Genomic DNA, 22,067 nt, shown 5'->3' with positions numbered 1-22,067 from the left:
CAGATAGATAAGCACAACTCGAAAAAGCAAATCTAACTGAAAACCGAAAATAGTACTGCTGCTCGGAGTGCATACTAGAACAAGGTGCTTCAAAATTGATACTGCCAAAGGTATGCACCATCAGCAACATTGGAATCTCGAGGTACGAATCGTAAAAAAGAGATTATAACTACTAGATGTCGCATGTCGCTGCTAACACTGAAAATTTATCATCTCGCTCTCACATATGCTAGGTTTGACACCTATTACCCCGGGTACACACATGTCAAAGTAATGGGATATAACATGCTAGAGCGAGACCCCATGTTTCAGTCCATTAATACATGGAGACAGCAGCGCTTTGCTCTCTCTAGTAGTTATAATCTCTTTTAATCGAAAACATTAATAAATGTTGTTTTGAAATATATCTTTTTTACATTAGGATATATCTTTGCAATCTGCTTCATATATAATGTAGGACTGTGTCGATTCCGTAGACGTCTCGGGAATATGGAAAGATGAACACAAGGTTAGTTTGGAAGTCGGCTTCCTTAATTCAGTTGGCGGCATGGCGATGCACAGTGATTCCACTCCATACAGAAGTTGGCAATAACCCAAAAGGTGTACAAAAACATTTATTTGATAACTTTTTTCCATGATTTCAGGTCTCTGAATCGATTTCCAACATAATCTTATTCGAGAAATGTATGATTTTAATCATGCTGAATGAGCAAACAATTAAACGCATGCTCTCTTTATGAAAATGGATGTTGCATTTTCGATGCAAAAATCGCTATCTGTGGCAATCAGAAATTTTAATTCCGGTAGTCGATAACGATACGAAACTCACCAAAACAAATAGCTGTGGAATTTTTTTGAATGATTAGGAATCAATCTTTCATAAATATTAATGCAGTACAGTAATAACCCGATATTATTAACTAACCGTAACTTCTTTGTTAATCGAATGGAAAAATTAATAAAATCGAAATATATATGATTTTTTTTTCAAACAATCAGTGAATAATTTCAAACTGGTTGGTTGCAGAAAATAGGAACCCCAATTTTCAATAAATGCAGATATTTTAATTTTGCAGAACCCTGCGATAACTTGTTGTCGAACTTTAAATCTTTGGATCGCTCTGAAAGAGTTCAAGTTCCTTGTAGAGAGAACGAATTCTATAAGTGAGTGGCGAATCTGCCTGAAAGTGAGATTAGCAATTATTCGATTTAATATAGACAGGAAATTATAATTTCCCACAAAAAATATTTTTTCATAAGAGACTTTTTTGAAGGTACTTTACCTCGTACAGACTTCAAAGCAATTAAACTATTAATATATTTTGACGAAAAGATATTACAGGGTATAAATCAAGATATTCAAGAAATTCATTATATATTGAACATTATTGTCACAAAAATTAGTTTTATTTGGCTATTTGGCCTAGTTAAAACGCGAAATAAGAATAATTGTCTACCATATTCAAAATTATCGAAACCATCACTTTCAACATTTGCCATATTTCAAAACTGTTCCAAGCAATAATAAAACTTGAAATTCGAGATCAGCTTAGGCTAAGCTTTAAAAATTAATAAAAGATTATAGTAATATTCTTGATACCTACACCTTATCACACAGTTACCAACCATAAAAAATGGGGATTTGGCGAAAAACGGATTTGGCGAAGATATTTTTTTTTTTTTTTGAGAATGATGACGACTTTTCTTAAAAAACGGTTTTTGGGAGCTTTCATATTTGAACAAGTGTAAATGGTTAAAATTGAAATTGTGTAATTATAAACAGTCTCTGAAAATTTCAGATCGATTGGTTCAGCGGTATTTAGAATATTTTAGTCATCACGCGGTCACTTTTCGAAAAGTCGCCTCGAGATAATCACGTTGTGTAATTTATTCACATTTCAATGAAAACGTACCCGAACGTAGAGCACAGAAGACTATTATTTGTTTGATCCCGTTGATTTGAAACACGGCACAACAATACTTAAAGTTTGAAACAGGTCTCCGGAAATACACTGTGATATAGCTTGCACCCATGTATACCCCATGAACTTCAGAGTGCTCAGTTCGCCATGAAAAGTTCACCAAACGCTATTGAGGATATGATACTCACAAATATATGAAATTTATTTTCGGTTTTTGGCCAAGCACAACATATATAAATCCTTAAGGTAAAATAGTAAAAGTATGTATATATCGAGCAATGTTTGATGAAATGATCATCTGACTGTAATGCAACAGTCTGCGTTTTGGCTCATATAAATGTCGAATTTTGATTGCATTAATCGTAATTCTCAGCGGTCAGTAATCATAAAAAAACTCAACAAAACTACCGACTGTAAAAATGTTATTAGAAAATTTTCTTTCTCAACAAAGTTACAATCTAAACAATCTTTTTTGAATACATTAATTCTCTACCTTGAATAGACTTCCAAATTTATCGCAATATTTATCAAAGTCTCCAAAAATAAGTTTTCACAATATTTTAATACAACATAATGTTTCTGAATAAAGTATCCCTATATCACTAACCGTTTTCTTTGTGATAAATTCGTATACAAACAAGAATTTCAAGCACTTTTGAATAATAGAAAATAATGAATTTGATAAATTATTTCGTATTAATCCCATTTCTGTACAGACTCCTAATAGTGTTACCCAAAAAGTGCCGAAATGTACTTAATGAAAGGACAATGTATCTTTGCTATTCATGTGATTGATATTTCCCTCTGGATTCAATTATTGTATAGGAATAACAAATAGAAATATGCTAGTTTAGGATTAAACACATAATTGAGCTATTTTTGTAAATGACAAGTTTAAATGATTAAATTATAAACAAACTATGAAATTATAAAATAAAATAAAAATAAGAATGTGGAAAAGAATGGAATGGAAGTACCGGCAGGCTTTTTGGTACTTTATGTAACCACTTTTCCAAAAACTTGTAAACAAACTTTCAAAAAGACGAATTTTGCGCTAAATCGTATTCAGAGTTGGCAGCACCCTCTCAGATTTTAATGAAATTTTCTGTACATAAAGACTTTGTCACAAAAAGCCACTTTGCATACTTTGTTTTTCCAAAAATGATCTAGACTGTATTTTGAAAAAACTTTTTTTACCAATTTTTTTCAAATGGCTATAGTCTAAAAATCACAAGTCCTACAAAAAAATGTTAAACAAGTGATTTTCACAAAATTAGTCAAATAAGAAATAAAAAGATTGAAAAAATTCTTCATTGGCTCCTACACTGAAAAAAATCGATTTAAAAAATTTAAAGTTGCTTTGCAAATAAAAACCCATTTTTGATTTGGATGAAATTTTGTTCCAAGATTAATTATGTTCCCTACTTACCGTCAAAAATTCAAGTTTGTCACTTTTAAGGAAAAAAGTTAATAAAAAAACTTTTCCTTGACCAAACTGATTTTTTTCTTCAGTATATTTTTATCTTAAACTAAATCAATGAAATCCATAATCATCTCAGACTCCAATAAAACTTGGTTTGTGAGAAGATGTTGTCTAATTTAGCAACAAAGCATATTTTTATTTAGGGGTTAAGTACTTTTTCATTTTTCATAAGATCGAAATTTTTTTTATTACTTTATCTGAAAGTACAACTCCTTGAGAATGTTTTCCCATATTTTAATAGAGATCCGAGAAATGGATCGAAAGTTACAGTGCTTTCAAGCGCGCTTCGTCTACCAAGAGCAGTGGTAATTTGAAATTTTAAACTCGATCATCTCGAAATGTAGTTTTACTAAAAATGGTTTTTTCGCGATCACGATTGTCGAAAAACTACTGAATCAATTTTCTTATTTTTTCAATTGATCGTAATAAATTTTTCGCGTACCTTAACGATTCTTTTTTCATTCATAAATTTTTGTTTCATGGATAAGAATATTTTAATACAATTTTTAGAGCTTAAAACAGCGTTTTTTACTAAAAACGTTCTCGAATGCAGGAAAAAGTTATTTTTTATTCAACTAATCGTAAAGGTACGGGGAATACTCATATACTAATGGAATTTTTTGAGTTTTGGGATTTTAGATGATCTATTGGTCTTCAATCGTGATCACCGCAAACCTCTTAAATAAAAACGGTTTTTTGGAAAAGCCATAACTCCACCAATTATCAAAATATTTCTATAAACGTATGCTTGTTTATTTCACTGAAAAGTGTACTACCAAAATATTATAGGTTTGATGTAATGAAATAATTGCTTTATTCATTTACATAAATTCAAATTTTCTTGACATTTTTATCATTAAAAGGTATGTAACTCCTTAATCAAGAATCCCATTAAAAAGAGTTTACGTCATTAAACGAATATTTCATTATTACTTCTTTATTTTCTTGTTTAGTGCTGAGGAAGAATCAGAGAAAGAAAAAAACCACCACAACATTATGTATTGAATTATCTTCAAGCATGCTATTTTGTACTATTTTTATACAAGGAAAATATTTTTGGTTCATCTTTTGAATTAGAAAACCTTTTCTACTTCGCCACTAGGAATAGGCACAAAACTGTGGAATTTTTGAGTACCAGATATTGTTTTGGGGTTATTATACAGCTCTTCGAATTCTTTTGACATTTTGTTGTGAATATGTAGCAGAACATTAATTTTGTGATATTTTTATCAGTTTGTTAAACTGCTCAGTTATATAACTCTCGGGGAGTTGTTATGGTATTTCCATAGTCGCGAGCAAGACTGGATGTTTTTGCCATTCGCTTGAGAGTACCACCAATAGCATCACAGGGTCCTTTTCCATGGGATGCTGCAACAAAATGCCATTCTGCGCTTAACTCATACTTTGATTGGAATCTACACAAGCTTGCGAAGTTTTTCTTATTTTTGTATTGTGCTACTGCTCCATCAGACATAAAATAAATTTTAGAAATTTATTAGTTTTGAGAGGAACAAATGAACTGCAGTCTTCATGTCTTCCATTCTTCTAGTCTTCTAGTCTTCCAGTCTTCCAGTCTTCCAGTCTTCCAATCTTCCAGTCTTCCAATCTTCAAGTCTTCTGATCTTCCAATCTTCCAGCCTTCCAGTCTTTATTCAAGTTTGTTATGAATATATACCAAGTTCGTTCCTGATACTTTTTGCATGTATCAGGCAACTAGCAGCTGGGAAAATGGAATCTGAGATGATTATGACTTTCATTGGTTTAATTTTCGATAAAAATGCACTGAAAAAAAGTCAGTTTAGTTTGGACAAGGAAGTTTTTTATTCAAATAACTTTTCAAATAAATTTCATCCAAATCAAAAATGGGTATTTTTGTAAATCGACTTTAAATTTTTAAAATCGATTTTTTTCAGTGTAGGAGTCAACGAAGAATTTTTTCAATATTTTTATTCAAAAATTTGACTAATTTTATGAAAATCACTCCTACAACATTTTTTTAGGACTTGTGATTTTTAGACTATAGCCATTTGAAAAAAAGTTGGTAAAGAAAGTTTGGCCCTTTTCAAAAGACAGTCTAGATCATTTTTGGAAAAACAAAGTATGCAAAGTGGCTTTTTGTGACAGTTTTCATGTACAGTAAGTTTCATTAAAATCTGAGAGGGTGCTGCCAACATTTGTTCGAGTTGGCGCGAAATTCGTCAAAAGTAGCCCTATTGCTCATATTTAGAGATTGTTGAAACTGTGACAAAAAATTATCTTTAATTTTTCATTTTTTATTGATTATACATATAATATAGGCATTTATTTTTGACTTTATTCTTTACTATATTTTATTCTATGTACTTTGATGATTTGCTAATTTTATTTGTTATTTTGACATTAAAAATGTCTTACTCCACTATCTGGGGCTAGGTGTCATTCTAAAATCTAAACTATTTCCCATGTAACGAAACTATGTAAGGTTTGCACGCTTATAACTCCGATATTACTAGATGTATTTTAATCATTCATACACCAACCGATTCAGAAACACCTAACTTAAATATTGGTAATAATTTAATATCTCCCCAATAAAAGTAGACTTTTGGAAATTGGTAAAATTAAAAAGTTCACGAAAAACGGGAAAAATACCATTCGTGACGCAGATTTCTCAGACACAGCCGTCAAAAGAGGGCAGCTTAGTTGCTCAATGAAACACGAAAAGTCATAAATAGAAGCAACGCATGTCCGTTTAAATCAGTCGTTGCTCTTATCCCACACGAGCAACGTCGTCTCCGGGCGATGCAATAAGCGCTATCGATTTTCGGTAACGTTGGCATTTGCACACACTCGCACCTAAGTGACTAAACCATATACGGTTAGTTTATAAATAGAGGTGACGCGTACCCGTTTGAATCAGTTTTTGTTCTTATGTCGAACGGGTAAGATTATGGCTGCAGCGTCTGGGCACTACAATAAGCGGTAGACGCTATGCATTTTCGGCAGCGGTGGTCGTGTGCGGATTTTTCGGGTACCAGCACGGTGTCACAGAATGATTTGCAAAGTGGGTGGGCGGGGTGGTTTGGATTTAATTCAATACGGTGTGTGCTGCTTAAGTGTTGCGTTTGAAAAAATATATTTTTATGCATGCGTGTGCGTTGTAACTTGTTAATCCATGTTTACGGCGCTTTGTAGCTGCGTAGGGTAAAGAGCCTAGGGACCATTCATAAATTACGTAACGCATTTAGGGGGGGGAGGGGGTACGACAAGTTGTGACAAGTTGTGACATAGGGGGAGGGGGTGTTAACTACATCGTTACGTAACCTGTTTTCTTCGAAGAAAACAATTTTTTTCTTGGAATTTGTTACGTAACAGGGGAGGGGGGATGGAGAAATTTGTGACAATTTGTTACATAGGGGGAGGGGGGAGTCAATTTTGGGCAATTTTTGCGTTACGTAATTTATGAATGGTCCCCTATTGGTTTTCATATTTCGGTTATATGTTTTTTATCAGTTAGGCATCTGAAAACGTGCTTCTGTAGTTATTGCACTGTTCAGCAGCGTAGTATTTTATATAGGAGAGTACACTCAGGTTTTTTTACGCGGATTTTGAAATTTACGCGGTTTTCATTAACGCGTTTTTTTTTTAAATTTACGCGGTTTTCATTTACACGGCCTGTATCCCCTGCGTGAAAAATCTGAGTGTAATTGCATCGGAAACAATCACATTCCCAGCAGAACTTTTTGTTTTCTAATTTCAAACACTTTTGTTTCGTACTGCACACAACGGAAAATTTTAAAACAGAACTTACCGTCCCAGCAGCAGTTGAAGCGGGTGTTCTTTTTCGATTCAAATTCAAGCCATGTCTTAAGCGTTACTGGACTTAAAATTGTTTTCCCAGTTTAACCAGTCAGAATATCTGTCCTACCCTATGTATTTAAAACACAGTTCTAATTGCGTTTTAAGGTATACAACAAATACGGTTGGGTATACTAATTTAAATTTTAAAATAAATCTGTTTTAAATTATGAAACAAACCGCTGTACTGAAGATATAATTATGTCAGTCCTATTACCACATAAAACACCTATATAACATAAAACGCTGCAGAATTGGTTTAATAATACAATGTTTACACTACAGAGTTATAACACGTTTTAATAATTAGCAACAAGAAAAATGTCACCAAGATGGCATAAAAACCCGTTTTAACTGGTAGTGCGAACGTTGCATAACAATGTAATTTATCAAATAATTTCATTTTTCCACCACTAATCGATCAAGAAATACTTAAACTTAAGATTGTTTACTTAAGTTCATTAGTACATTATTGAAAATTTAAATGGAAAATGAAATTTCATATTTTATGGAGAATCTGTATATTTCCGTTGGCGGGCGTGGGTTTCCTCATCACAGCTCTCAATATGGAACTTTTCTTTTGAATATATTTTCTGGACAGACCAGCCTATTTTTACTAGATGGATCAGCCAAATAATGCCAATCACCTAGTGAGATACTTGATTAATTAATAGATTACCGTTAAAAGACCTTCAATAAATAATGTTTTGATGGGGAGGGTATATAGCAAATTGTTACATATGAAAACAGGCGAGTGAACAAGAACGTGTGTCGATATGTGTGATAGATAAAATTCATTTGCACGCTCTTGAAAAAAGCTATATTTTTAATGTCACCGTGGTCGTGTCCTGTACACAACCCTTTAATTTTTTTGCTCATTTTGTTTATTAGATTCATTTTTGTATTTTATTAATTTGAATCGTTTGATCAAGAACAGAAATTTTATATGATGTTTAAATTTATTGGTTTTTATGAAATTTATTCATGTAATCATTTTTATTCCTATCACTTATGAATTCATTTTAATCATTTTGTTTATTTTTTTCATTATTTATTTAAATAGTTCTTTAATTTTTTCCATCATTTTATTTATTTGTGTTATTCTTTTTAATTTATTTTGATGTAATTTCCTTGTTTTATTTAAGTAATTTTATTAAATTTCCTCATATTATTCATTTTGTTCATATTGCTAATTTTATTTGCTTAATTCATATCATTAGTTCTTTTTACTTTAATTATTTTATTCGATTAATTCATTTTATTTGTTATATAAATTTTATTCATAAATTCATTTGATTGGTTCTACTCCTTATATTTATATGCTATTCATTTCCCTGTCTTCTAGCCGTGAGGTCGAATTTCGAGCATCGTTTTCCAGGATGTATTTATTGCGGTTTTTTTATTTCGCTGATCAAAAAAATTAACTGTTTCTTTTACCTAGAATCCCAAATAGCTCGTGTCTGGCCATAGTAACACTTTTTAAATCAAAACTCGTAAACACACGATATACTAAAAATTTTAGAACGGAACATGCCTACACAAACGAAAACACGACTTTATAGAAAACGCATAATAAAATACAAGTTTAAATAGAATATTATTATTGAAACTTACGATTTAATCGGTTTTGCCAGGTTGATAGATAATCTATACATATACAGATATTATATAGGTATAGATTACAAATATGTAAAATAAAAAAAAAAGTTTTTTGAAATCGCCCAACCAGAATTTGCTCATTTTATTCATTTAATACAATTTATTTATTTTATTCTATTATTTTATTTCGTTGATTATATTCATGTAATTCATTACATTTTATTGTTCATTTTATTCACTTCATTCATTCTTACTGCTAGGTGCAATAAATGGTGTTTTTTTCGGTGTATTTTGTCAATAATTACCACTTACTATGCAATGATATTTACTCATTCGTCATTTCGATCAAACTTTCTTTTATAATTCACAATGTTCTTAAATTGTTTTGATACGCCATTTTAAAAACTATGTCTGAAAAAAAACATTCGAACGAAAAAAAAGATTCTAGGGTGGAACCCAACATATTAATAAGGTTTAATATAAATTGAACATTGTCGATACAAAAAACCCATTTTATTCGTTAGTTGGCCTGGTTAATGTGAGAAGTACTGTTATGGGCCAAGTGCAAAATGATCAAAATATCACTTTTAACATTGGACGGTTTATTTCACAATAGTTCTTAATAATCAAAATAAGACATCAAAATTTGAGATCAGCTTGGATTATTTTCTGGAAATCAAAAAAAAAATTTGCGATTATCAACTTCATACCACTTGATACCTAGCCCTTGCGCAGTTTCTACAGTCAACGGTGAAAAAAATTAATCATAACTCTTTTGTCGCAGATTTGCGCAAGATCGCACTAAGATTTCCTTAAAGTACACAAAAATTGCCACAAGTTAAAGTTGGAGTGATCCGTTTCTGACTTTTCCTTCCTACTTAAAAACCTAGTTGTATTATTGCATTATAGCGCCATATGTTTTCCATGAATGGAATGAAAAACATCTTTCAACACCCCTAGTTCAAAATGCTCTGGAGAGCTTATTTGTCATACGATAATCAAGAAAATTGGAAGTATGATGTCTGAAGTGCCGCAGAATTGGGAAAAAATAATATGGCATATGAATTAAATAAAAACTTTTTGGGGGTTTTTGCCATCGCGGCATCACTGTGCGATGGATAAAGTAATTAAATAAATGCTCGAAAAAGTGTAATTTTAAATTGTGTATGATTGCGGTAGTGCGAAAAGATACAATAAATTTATTAGTGAGCGTTTTTTAGTTTTTTTATGTTTCGAATAAATTATTCATATTCTCCATTTTGAAAGTACTCTCAAATGGGTATAATTGAACCCATTTTCAGTTCGTTCCACTACATAGAGTTCTATGCAAATGATTTCACTCACACTACTTGGGGGTTTGTTTTCCTGCAGCTGTCATATGTAAAACTGTCAGTCAATTTAAACGTTTGAAATCGCTGGCCAAAAGTATTTATGATAGTGTTTAAATGCTCTGTATCACGTTAAAACTTATTTCGGAGACGTACAATACCGGCTGGTATGAATCTACAATACAAATAATCTGACCGAAAAGTTATTTTCGATTTGTTTTCCTTCACCTATCAGAAATCATGACAGGTGGAGGAAAACAAATCGTTGAACACACTAATACAGTTAGAGATTGTCAAGTACTCTACACGGAAACGAAAAACTACCTAAAATTGAGTTCCTTTGACTCCATCTCGTGGTATCGTGGGGGAAGTTAAAATTAGGTAAACCGTGTTGAAGGTAGTTTCCATTTAACCACGGCAAAAATTACAACTCCTTGATAGGTTTTTTATACTCAAATTTAAGTTGAATTTACCTAATTTTGAGTATACCAGTTAATGCACACTCTATTTCAACAGAATATTGGTCGCCGACACTGTACCTAGAAAATTGTCTACGCGCCATATGTTATTCGTGATAATCGTACCAGCCAACAGATGTTTTACTGAGAAGCCGGTCGACGCAAATCTAAACAACAGCCACTGAAGCCACTGCAGAGGAACACCGCATTCAGTTGGAGTAGGAACGTTAAGATTGTAAGACGTAGTATAGTATAAGTGTATAGTATAAGTTTTTTTTAAATTTAAATAAATTAGTAATTTTTTTTTAACTGGCGCCCGAATAGGGACCAGTAGTGAGTAAAAGTGAAAAAAGTGAAAGTGACTTGTGAGAAAGATCACGGATCTTTTTTCACACTCTTCCCATCGCATAAGCAGCCGCACGGAGAGGACGCCCAAGTAGACAACAGCATCAAAAAGGAACACGTCGCTGTGCTGAGAAGAAGAGTTTCTGTACTGGTGCCACGATCGGATACTCCGGAAAAGGATTAGTTTCCAAAATTAATAGAGCCAACCGTTAGAGGATTTGGAAAAAGTATCCTGTCAGAGGGATGCTGAGTAAAATACTGTAAGTAATAGAACTAACAAATTAATTTAAGAAAGTGAAAAAAAATAAATATAAAAATTAATTAAGTGAAATAAAGTGATTTTTTTGTGAGAACAAAAATAGTGTAAATTGAACAATTTGGATTAATTTAGTTTTTTTTTTTAAACTCAAATACTGGACGACCTAATAGATCAGCTTGCACAGTTACAGTTGAATCAGGAGAACATGGCAGAACAACAACAAATTATAAATTTAATTAATCGCGTTACCGCAATTGAGGCAACTTTAGCGCCTCGTGAAGAGTTGGATTATTCCGATCCATCTCTAACATTAGTAAACGAAAATAATGTACCGGCAGACCCTTCAACTATTGAAGCAATACCAGATATTGTAAAAACTTTACCTGATTTTTTGGACATCCCAACGAATTGACTTGTTGGATCTCTGATGCTGAAAGTTTAATTAATTTATATAAACCAAATGCTAACTCAACTATCAATCAGAAAAATAAATTTTACGTTGTTTGTAAAGCTATTAGAAGGAAAATAAAAGGTGAAGCAAATAACGCACTTGTGGCTTCAAATGTAAATACCAATTTTTTATTAATTAACCCTTGTGAAGGCAAGCTAAAATCCTAACATTAAAGGGCAAGCCGGGCCTCTCAGGCCCGTCTAAATTCAAGCTCCTTTTGGCCGTTCTCATATAGAAAGGTTATGCAATCGGTCAAAATTTCGACTTTTTAACCGAGACCCGCAAGGCCAAATCTCTTATACCATTCGACTCAGTTCATCGAGATCGTAAAATGTCTGTATGTGTGTGTATGTGTGTATGCATGTATGGATGTATGTATGTGGCAAACAATCTCACCGATTTCTCTCTGAGGTGGCTGGACCGATTTGTACAAATTTAGTCTCAAATGAAAGGTGCAGCCTTCCCATCGGTCGCTATTGATTTTTTTATTGATCCGACTTTCGGTTCTGGAGTTACGTGTTGAATAGTACAATCACACAGCAAATTTCCATAGAAACTGATACCACCATGATGTCCAAATGATGCAATATATATTAAAATATGCGCAACATTACTTGGCTTTGCATGTCTAGATCATTAATGACCCACCGAAGGCACTTCGATCACATTGGCCAGGTATGGTGGTTCTTGATGCCCCGGGGGAACTTACCAAGTTCCTAAGATAATTTTATACCTATTTCTCAGCAAATTCTTTACCGATTTTTACAAACTTGGTTTCAAATGAAAGGTACAGCAGTCCCATTGGCTGTTGTTGAATTTCTAATTGATCCGACTTCCGGTTCCGGAATTACAGGATGATGAGTACGAACACGCAGCAAATCCCGATTTCAGCGTATAAGGCAATGGATGTAAAAAGGTCAATTTTTTCCAAAAGGTGAGTACTCGGAAGATCACGTCGACTATCGATTGATTCTGAGCTCCATTTCGTTTGAACACGACCAATAAATGTTTCTGGGTTGCTATTAATTTCTTCTGATGCATAACCGGAGTAGAGTACAATATCATTCACATCTTCTTCCTCGCTTTGCAAATCAGTTTCGGAATCGTTTGCTATTGAATTTGCTCGAATTTCTTCCATTATTTCAGATTCTTTGAAAACATGGGCATATCGTCTTATAGCCATTTCAATTTTTTGTTGCTTTTAGATCCTACAATTTGAATAATTACGACAACTATAACACAAAACAAAACGAAAATAGACAATAACGACAGAATTAGGTTATGTTGTATCCAAATAATTGTCAAGTAGACCATAGTGGGTGAAATAAAAGTATTTACCCAAAAAATATGACACACGTCATTATCGTATGCTATTTTTATATTTCTTATAAAAGAAATGTATAGAATTCGCTCAAACTTTCAAGATTTTTTTCTTACAAGAAAAGGTAAAAAGATAAAATCAATCAAAACATGAAAAAATTCCTGCTAATATGAAGAAGAACTCATCAAAATGTTTTTATCAGATAAATATTAATGTATAAAACACGTGGTATTCCTAGTAAATATTGCATGCACACCGGGCCTGCCAGGCCCGGCTTGCCTTTTTGTGCATGTAAAAAATTCAAACATAGCTGCGCATCACTCCATAGATGAAAATTTCACAATTTTTAATTTTTGTTATAGATTCCAAAGCTACTTATCAAAATTTCCATGCCCAAGCTTATACTGCATACACATTTTTTTGTAACTAAAAAATTGTAACGGACCGGGCCTCTGAGACCCGGTTGCCTTTTTGAGGGTTAAAAATACATTACAAACTTACTATGGCGAAAAACGTGACATTGTGACTCTTGACATTTATTATGATCAAATTAATAAATTACTCTCATCAATTGCTAATCATATAAAAACTGATAGCAGATTCTCTCACCCAGAGGCTATGCAAGCAATGATTAGTAATTATAATGATAAAGCAATTGATGCTTTTATGAGAGGTTTGGATGGGGAACTTTTGGGCCAATTTTTGAAAAATTTCAGGCCTACATATTTAGCACAAGCATATGCATATTGCTTATCTTTTCAAAACATAGAATATAGGAAAACAATGACAAAGTCAAAAATCCCTGATTCTTTAAAACCACCATTACCCCCAAAATATATGTTTCCTCAAGTAAAACCACAACCACCTATTAATTATCAAAATTATTATTTTCCACAGAGATAAAATAATTTTCAGCAATATCATCAAATAAGAACACCACCAAGACCACAAGTAATACCACCAATGTTGCCACCAAGGATGCCGCCAATGATGTTACCACGTCAACCAATGCAGCAATATCAGTACCAAAAACCTCCTAATCTTAACCAACAGAATGGCCCGTTTTCCAATCCTTTTATGAGAAAAGCTGACAAACCAGTTCCTATGGAAGTAGACCCTTCTATAAGAACCCATCAAGTGAATTATGCAAATAAACCCCCCGTGCCATTTAAACGACCAAGAAATTTCAACATAGAATCAAATCCACAAATTAATGAAGATATAGATGCGAATCAATACTTTGATCAACTTTCGTATCTAGCTTCAGAAGATTACACAGAAGGTACATCGTTCGATCGATACCTACAAGAAACGAATTACCAAGATAGAGATTTACCTACAACAGAAAATTTTGAAGATCAAGCTGAACTAAATTTTTTAGAATGAATTCGTCATTACCATATTTTCTATATTATGGTAACCGACAGGAACCATTGAGAATATTAATTGATACTGGCTCAAATAAGAATTTTATACATCCAAAATATGCAATAATTTCACATGAAGTTAACCCACCATTTTATGTCTCTTCAGTAGGAGGCGATATTAAAATTGAAAAATATTCACAAGCTAAATTTTTTAAACCGTTTTCAGATGTAAATGTAAAATTATTTCATTTAAAAAATTTAAAAACATTCGACGCTATAATTGGGCATGACACTTTAAAAGAAATTAAAGCTGTCATAGATACTTCAAATGAAAAACTTTTTATTGACAGAAAGTTTTCGATTCCTTTATTACAGCACAAATTGGAAGAAATAAATAAAATAACCATTCGTGATAATCACTTATCGAAAATTGAAAAGGAAAGTGTTTATAATATATTAGGAAAATATCAAGACTTGTTTCAACCTCCTGACGAAAAATTAACATATACTTCTAAAGTTACTGCTGAAATACGAACCACTGATGAAAACCCAGTTTACTCAAAAACATATCCATATCCACAGGTTTTTAAAGAAGAAGTTTGTCAACAAATCGACAAAATGCTGAGTGATGGAATCATACGACCATCACGTTCTCCATATAATTCACCAGTATGGATTGTTCCAAAAAAAGATGACGCTTCAGGAAAAAAGAAATTCAGATTAGTGATCGATTATAGAAAAATTAACCAAAAAACTATTAGTGATCGTTATCCAATACCAGAAACGTCCACAATTTTAGCGAATTTAGGTAAAATGAAATATTTTACTACCATTGATTTGACATCTGGTTTTCACCAAATTCCAATGAATGAGAAAGATATTGAAAAAACAGCATTTTCGGATAACAATGGAAAATATGAATTTGTACGTTTACCGTTTGGGCTTAAAAATGCACCAGCTATTTTTCAGAGTGTTATGGATGATGTTTTACACGAACATATTGGTAAAATTTGTTATGTTTACATAGATGATATATTGATTTTCGGAGAAACTTTAGAAGAACATTTGAAAAATTTAGAAATCATACTTGAAACAATACGAAAGGCTAATTTCAAAATACACCCTGACAAATCTGAATGGTTGAAAACTGAAGTTGAATTTTTAGGATTTATAGTATCAAAAGATGGTTTGAAACCAAATCCAAAAAAGATGGGTGGGTAATGTCTAGGACATGACTGGAGTGTCGTGACTACTCGTTTGACTTGTAATTCAAATCGAATGATACTCAATGAAATATGTGGGAATGTTTCAAGTTATTCTTTATAATAATTATGGTGGTTCTGAAAAGAACCTTTGTTGTTGGCGTCTGCGTTGATAGGGGATGCGCTGGATTCTAAGCTCGTTGAGACATTCATTCATGAAATGAACAAATTTCATATTTTCTTGCTTTGAAATATCAATGTGAAAATCTCTCAACCATCGGAATCTTTTTCCTAGCGTACAGAAATGAACACAAAAAAAAACTAGGGGCGGGTAATGTCCGGGACATAACCGCGATGATCATATTCTTAAAATCTGCTTGTATCTCTTTCAAATGGCTAAATTTTACGCATTACGTTCGATTCACCGGGCTCAGCGAAATTTTCCTGGGGATCCCGTTCGTTAGTATATTCAGCAAAACAATTTTATTACCGAGTTCTCCGCGTTGAATACAGGTCAATAATTTCATATAATGATTTTCAACAAGCAGACAATGTAGTAGACCACCCAATGTACCAGTCCGAGATATGCTGGCAACTCGTGATTTCCCCTATATGTCCCTTGTTTATACCTTCATAAAAACGATAAATATCCCAATTTAGCCCCTCTCTTTTATTTCTCGTTTTTAGAGTTTCCTCCTGCCTTGTGGAACCGATCAGCTCCAGAATGCCACTATGTAACCGCCATCGCCCTTACCACTACGCCTGCATAGAAGGAAACTGAAGCGAGAGCGACTCGAGGTCCGATGACTTTTGAAGGATTCCCCGCGGGTCCGAAGAATACCATCCGCCAATCCGGTACTCGACGACTTACTATACTGAGGCGCAAATTTGATTCGCTGATCCCCCTCCCCCCCCCCCCCCCGCCGTTCGAGCGAAAGTTGCAAGTTTTGCTCTTCTTTCCCTGTCTCTCCCCTGTCCTTGATACAACTGCTGCTACACTGATGCGGAAATAAGCCACCCTTTGAATATCTTGACCAAGCATAAGTTTTAGTTAAAAAATTCAAATTAGTATTCTGTATTCCTAGTTTTAAGATAGCTATAATTTTTACTCTTTATTGAAACTCTTGTCCTCCATCTTGTAAATAGAATTGAATCCCTAGTTTTAAGATTTCTGTGAAATTTCTCATAAATATTTGTTCCCCCCTTTTGTGTACTAAACTATATTGTTAGTTTTAAGATAACCGTAAAATATTTCGTAAAATACTATCACTCCCCCTCTTGTATATCAAAGTGAATCCCTTGTTTTAAATTTTTTCATAAAAAAATCTTTTGGCCCTCTTTTGTATATTGAATCTTATTTCTAGTCTTAAGATAGCTGTAAACTTTCTTTTCCTTTGTAAAAAAAAATATTTCAACATTGTAACCTCCTAGTTTTAAGATATCAAAATGTAAAAACAAAAGCATTTGGCACCGCCAAGCTAACGCATTTGTGCCTATCAAATAAACGAAATGAATATAAAAAAAAAACAAGCAGACAATGTACATGTATGACAGGTAGGAGTGTTCTGAAGTGGTTTTAGTGGAGGTAACAACATAAAATCATGTATTGGACAGTTTACAATGATTCTCCTTAACTCTGCAAAACCACGAGGTTGGCAGCAGAGGGTTAAGTTGTTTGGAAGAGATGACAGTTAATATATGATAACTAAAAATATAAAATTGTTCTATAAATTGCAAAGTTATTGCCGCGTTGATCTGAAAATTTGTCATTTCATTCATATAGGAACAATCATTGAAATTATGTCAATTTATGCTTTGCAAGATTTGAAATAACTTCGAAGTGTGGTCACGACACCCCTGTTATGTCATATACATTACCAACCTATCTTTTCATCATTCGTTTTGGTGTAGCTTTCGCTTAGTGGCAGAGTTGCCACATTCACTGATTTTCTTGGAAGGATTTGCAAAAACCTTCGGGTTTGTAGATTAGAAAAACATTTTCTTATGATTCACTGGTAAAAGAACAGAATTAACAAGTGCAAACTTAGTACTAGTTAATAAAAGAAACTTTCTAATTATATTCTTTTTCCATTTAGCATTCGTCCTAATAAGGACGGCTTGTAGATAACTATGTTAATACAAGACGAGAATCTTTTGAAACAATTCAAACCTTGCCGACGATTGTTTTTACTGCGTACATACATCCTTTCGCAGCTCACACCGAATGAGTACGCTTTGCAGCCTTCGATGTTTTGGTGGCATTTTTAGTGGCAGTTACTATCGCCTTTTCAGTGACTGCGTTTCTTAGCCTTTGGCTTTTTGGCCTTCTCACCGCCACCAACGTTTTTCTTCTCTCCGGTGGTAACCGATTTGATTGGTCGTCCAATGCAGCTTCTCACGACCACGCACGTCTGTTATGCACTGCGTCTTACACACGTCTGGCTTTGAGAAAAGCTGCGACACCCCTATTTATAGGTTTTATCATTAATGTTGATTCTCATTTAAAGTAGTTTTTGAACTATTTAAACAAATGTTATTTAGCAAACAACGTATCGGTAGCAAGCGTTGAACGTTTTCCTTCCAATTTATGAAACAAGATTGGCAATCCGTTTAGTAGAAGAAAAGTTATTAAAGTTCAAAATGTACGTAACGCTTTCGCTAATATGCACTACTATCGCTTTCTCGCTCGTTCTCGTGGCGTGCATGAGCCTTTCCTTTCCGTCCGGCTTCTAATGGCTTTACCAAAACTAATATGCCGGCTTTCCCCCACCAACTGCTCTCGTCAAGCAACCCAATACGAATAATCATAGAAACAAACATGTAGTGGACTTATATATAAACTTTTCATTATTTTATTGTTCATTTGCTGCACCATTTTGACGGCTCTGTGCGGGATGGGCTGAAATTTTTCACTTTTCCGAGTCGTTTTCGAAAGATTTTTTAAAACACTATTTTTCCGTTGATAATGAATGTCCTACAAATTCCAAAATTTAATACAACATTGGTACAAATATTTTCGACAAAATGCCGAAGAAATTGATTAAATCCATTCAGTACAACAAAAGATATAAGCGTTCACAATCTTACATCATTTTTCTTCCTAAATTTTGAAAAGGGGCCCTATATTGAAAGGTAAGTCGTTAGTCACGACAAAAAAATGAAAGTATTCAAAAATACCCAGAACCAACCAATTTGAGAGAACTTCGTGCGTTTTTAGGATTATCTGGATATTATAGACGCTTCGTGAAAAATTATGCTAAAATTGCCAAACCTTTAACAAAATTTTTGAAAGGTGAAAATGGTCATCGTCAAATCCTTACGAATGAGTCGAAAAATCATAAAATCACTTTGGATGACGAAGGTCGAAAAAGTTTCAAATTATTAAAAGATATTCTTTCTTCAAATGATGTTTTATCATTTCCAGATTTTAGTAAACCTTTTTTATTAACAACTGATGCTTCCAACAAAGCAATTGGTGCAGTATTATTTCAAGAATTTCATGATGGAGAAAAACCTATAACTTTTATTTCAAAAACACTTTCAAGTACGGAAGAAAATTATGCAACGAATGAAAAAGAAATGCTTGCAATAGTTTGGGCATTTCAATCCTTGAGAAATTTTATTTATGGTCACAAAATTAAAATTTTTACTGATCATCAACCATTAACTTTCACAATTTCACCAAAAAATAATAATGCCAAACTTAAAAGATGGAAAGCTTTTATTGAAGAGCATGAACACGAAATTCATTACAAACCTGGAAAGGCAAACATAGTAGCAGATGCTTTGTCACGAATTCAAATTAACTCAATGACGGCCACCCAGCATTCAGCGGAGAATGATGACAGTTCCTATATTCCTTCAACAGAAGCACCAGTAAATGTTTTTAAAAATCAATTAATCTTCAAAATTGGTAAAAATTCAAGTTACGGTTTAGTAATTCCTGTTGATAATTATAAAAGACACATATTCATTGAAAGAAGATTTTCAAAAGAATTCCTAAAGGAAAAACTAAAAGAGTATTTTAATCCAGGAGTATTAAATGCGATTTGTACAGATGAACCAATGATGGGAGTAATTCAAGAAGTTTACCGAGAAACGTTTAATCCTAGACAAATAAGAGCTAGATTTTCACAAATCAAAGTACAAGAGTTAAATAATGAAGAAAGGCAATTAGAAGAAATTAAAAAAAATCATCAGTTTGCGCATAGAAATTCTCAAGAAAATTCAAATCAATTATTGAAAAATTTTTACTTTCCAAAAATGAGGAAAATTGTTAGTCAATTCGTAAAAAATTGTGAAACTTGTAAAACAGAAAAGTATGAGCGTAATCCCCAAGAATTTATACCATTTAAAACACCTATTCCAACGTATCCTGGAGAAATAATTCATATTGATATTTTTGTATATGATCAAAATAATTTGTTTTTAACTTCAATTGATAAATTTTCCAAATATTTAAAATTCAAACCAATTGAATCAAAATCACTTCTAGACATTGAAGAAGCTCTGTTAAATATAGTACATGAATGGAATATTCCAAAAATGATAGTATTAGATAACGAAAGTTCGTTTAGTTCAAATGTAATTGAACAAAGATTGAGAAATTTAGGTATAGAAATTTATAAAACTCCGATTCATAGATCCGAAACAAACGGTCAAATAGAAAGAAGTCATTCAACATTGAGAGAAATTTCACGATGTATTAAAAAAGAATCACCACAAATTACTATTCCAGAATTGATGAGAAGTGCAGTTTATAAATACAACAATACAATCCATTCATTTATAAAAAACACTCCACATAATGTGTATATTGGAGAAAATGACAAAAAATTAAATGCAGATCAAAGAGCATTACGAAAAATTAAGAGCCACGAAAAAATTACCCAAATATATCGAAAAAAGAATGACAACATCCAAAATAAAGATTACCCTGTATTTGATCAAGGAACGTATGCTTTCGAGAAAACCAATGAAATTTCAAAAAGAAAAAGTAAATTCAAAAAGATCAAAATTAAAGAAAATCATGATACATTTGTAATCGATTCTAATAATCAAAAAATTCATAAAGTAAATTTGAGAAAAAATCTTCCATAATATATTTTTGTGTTTCTCTTATTTTCAGATTCGCAGTATGTGTAATTATATTAACAGTCGAAGCAAGGATACAGATACATGACTTAAATCGAAATCCTTTGGTAATAATACCATTAGGAAAAGCGAAAATTAAATTAGGATATGTAAGAATTATTCAACCCATTAGTTTTTTTGAAATTGGAACAACAATTATCAAATTTGAAAAAATCATTGAAAACAATGTTTATAATCATCAATTGTATACATTATTACAAAATAAGTACTTACTATTGACTCATACATATTATAAATTGGTTCCTCACACATATCGCCAAAAGAGATGGGACAGCATTGGAAAAGTGCTGAAATGGGTAGCTGGAACTCCTGATGCAGAAGATTTGAAAACAATCAACAACACCATGAATGACCTCATCGAAAGTAACAATCAACAAGTATTAATCAACCAGGCGATTAATTCCAGAATGCAACATTTAAATAAAATGGCGAATGATCTATTACAATTGGATTCTAAATCAAAAGAATAACAAGTCGTCGAGATGAATTTACTGCAGATAATTTTGAATCTAGATGCAACACAACATCAAATCGAAATACTTGAAGATGCTGTACTCCTTGCCAAACATGGAATTCCCAGTAGTCGAATTTTATCAATTAAAGATTTCTTAAAGATTAAGACATTTTTGATCGAACAAAACATCCCAGTCACTTCATTTGAAAATATGCTGACAAAAGCTACAGCACAAGTTGCTATGAATAAAACTCATGTGATCTATATGCTAAAAATTCCACAGTTATCAAACGAAACATATGATTATGAATATATAGATGTCTTAATTAATAATCAAAAAAGAATTTCCCTTCAATCAAACTATATTCAATAAGTCACAAGTATATGAAATACAAAAACAATGTTCGCAAGATTTAGATTACTTCTTGTGCGATCCTGATCTGTTAAAAATAACAAGTCAATGTGTCAATAATTTGATACAACTACAGCATGCTAATTGTACTTACGAAAAGGTTTATGCAAACGGAATGGTGAAAAGAATCAATGATGCAACAATTCTTCTTATTAATATAAATACAACGTTACAATCAAATTGTAGCAATCATACCCAAGTTTTGGAAGGATCGTACCTAATACAATTTGATGAATGCGTTCTACATTTGGATGACAATTATTACTCAAATGCTATTATTGAGACACCACAAAAAGAATTCAGACTAACAACAGGATTAATAGTAAACGAGAATGATATTGTCGATATACCATCTCCTGAGTATTTGGGAAATCTTACTTTAAAGCATAGATCTATGTTACAACACGTTTATCTTCAAAATAAGTCACTTCAATGGAAATTCAATCTCTTCAGCACGATAAGTGTTTCCACTATT

At 32.6% G+C, this 22,067-nt stretch overlaps 1 protein-coding gene across 1 annotated transcript in view; it reads left to right on the top strand.

Moving 5' to 3' along the window:
- The window catches only part of LOC131683204 (innexin inx7), a 543,289-nt gene extending 521,818 nt beyond the window's left edge, over positions 1–21,471 (top strand). Inside the window, exon 4 of the mRNA XM_058965040.1 lies at positions 20,701–21,471. Within this exon, the coding sequence (XP_058821023.1) occupies positions 20,701–21,196 (496 nt within the window). The 3' untranslated portion in view covers positions 21,197–21,471. The remainder of the gene's footprint in view (positions 1–20,700) is intronic.
- Positions 21,472–22,067: the final 596 nt, after the last annotated feature.

This window comes from Topomyia yanbarensis, chromosome 2 (assembly GCF_030247195.1).
Source record: "Topomyia yanbarensis strain Yona2022 chromosome 2, ASM3024719v1, whole genome shotgun sequence".
In the NCBI taxonomy this organism is placed as follows: Eukaryota; Metazoa; Arthropoda; class Insecta; order Diptera; family Culicidae; genus Topomyia; species Topomyia yanbarensis.
This window is presented reverse-complemented; position numbering and strand designations above follow the sequence as displayed.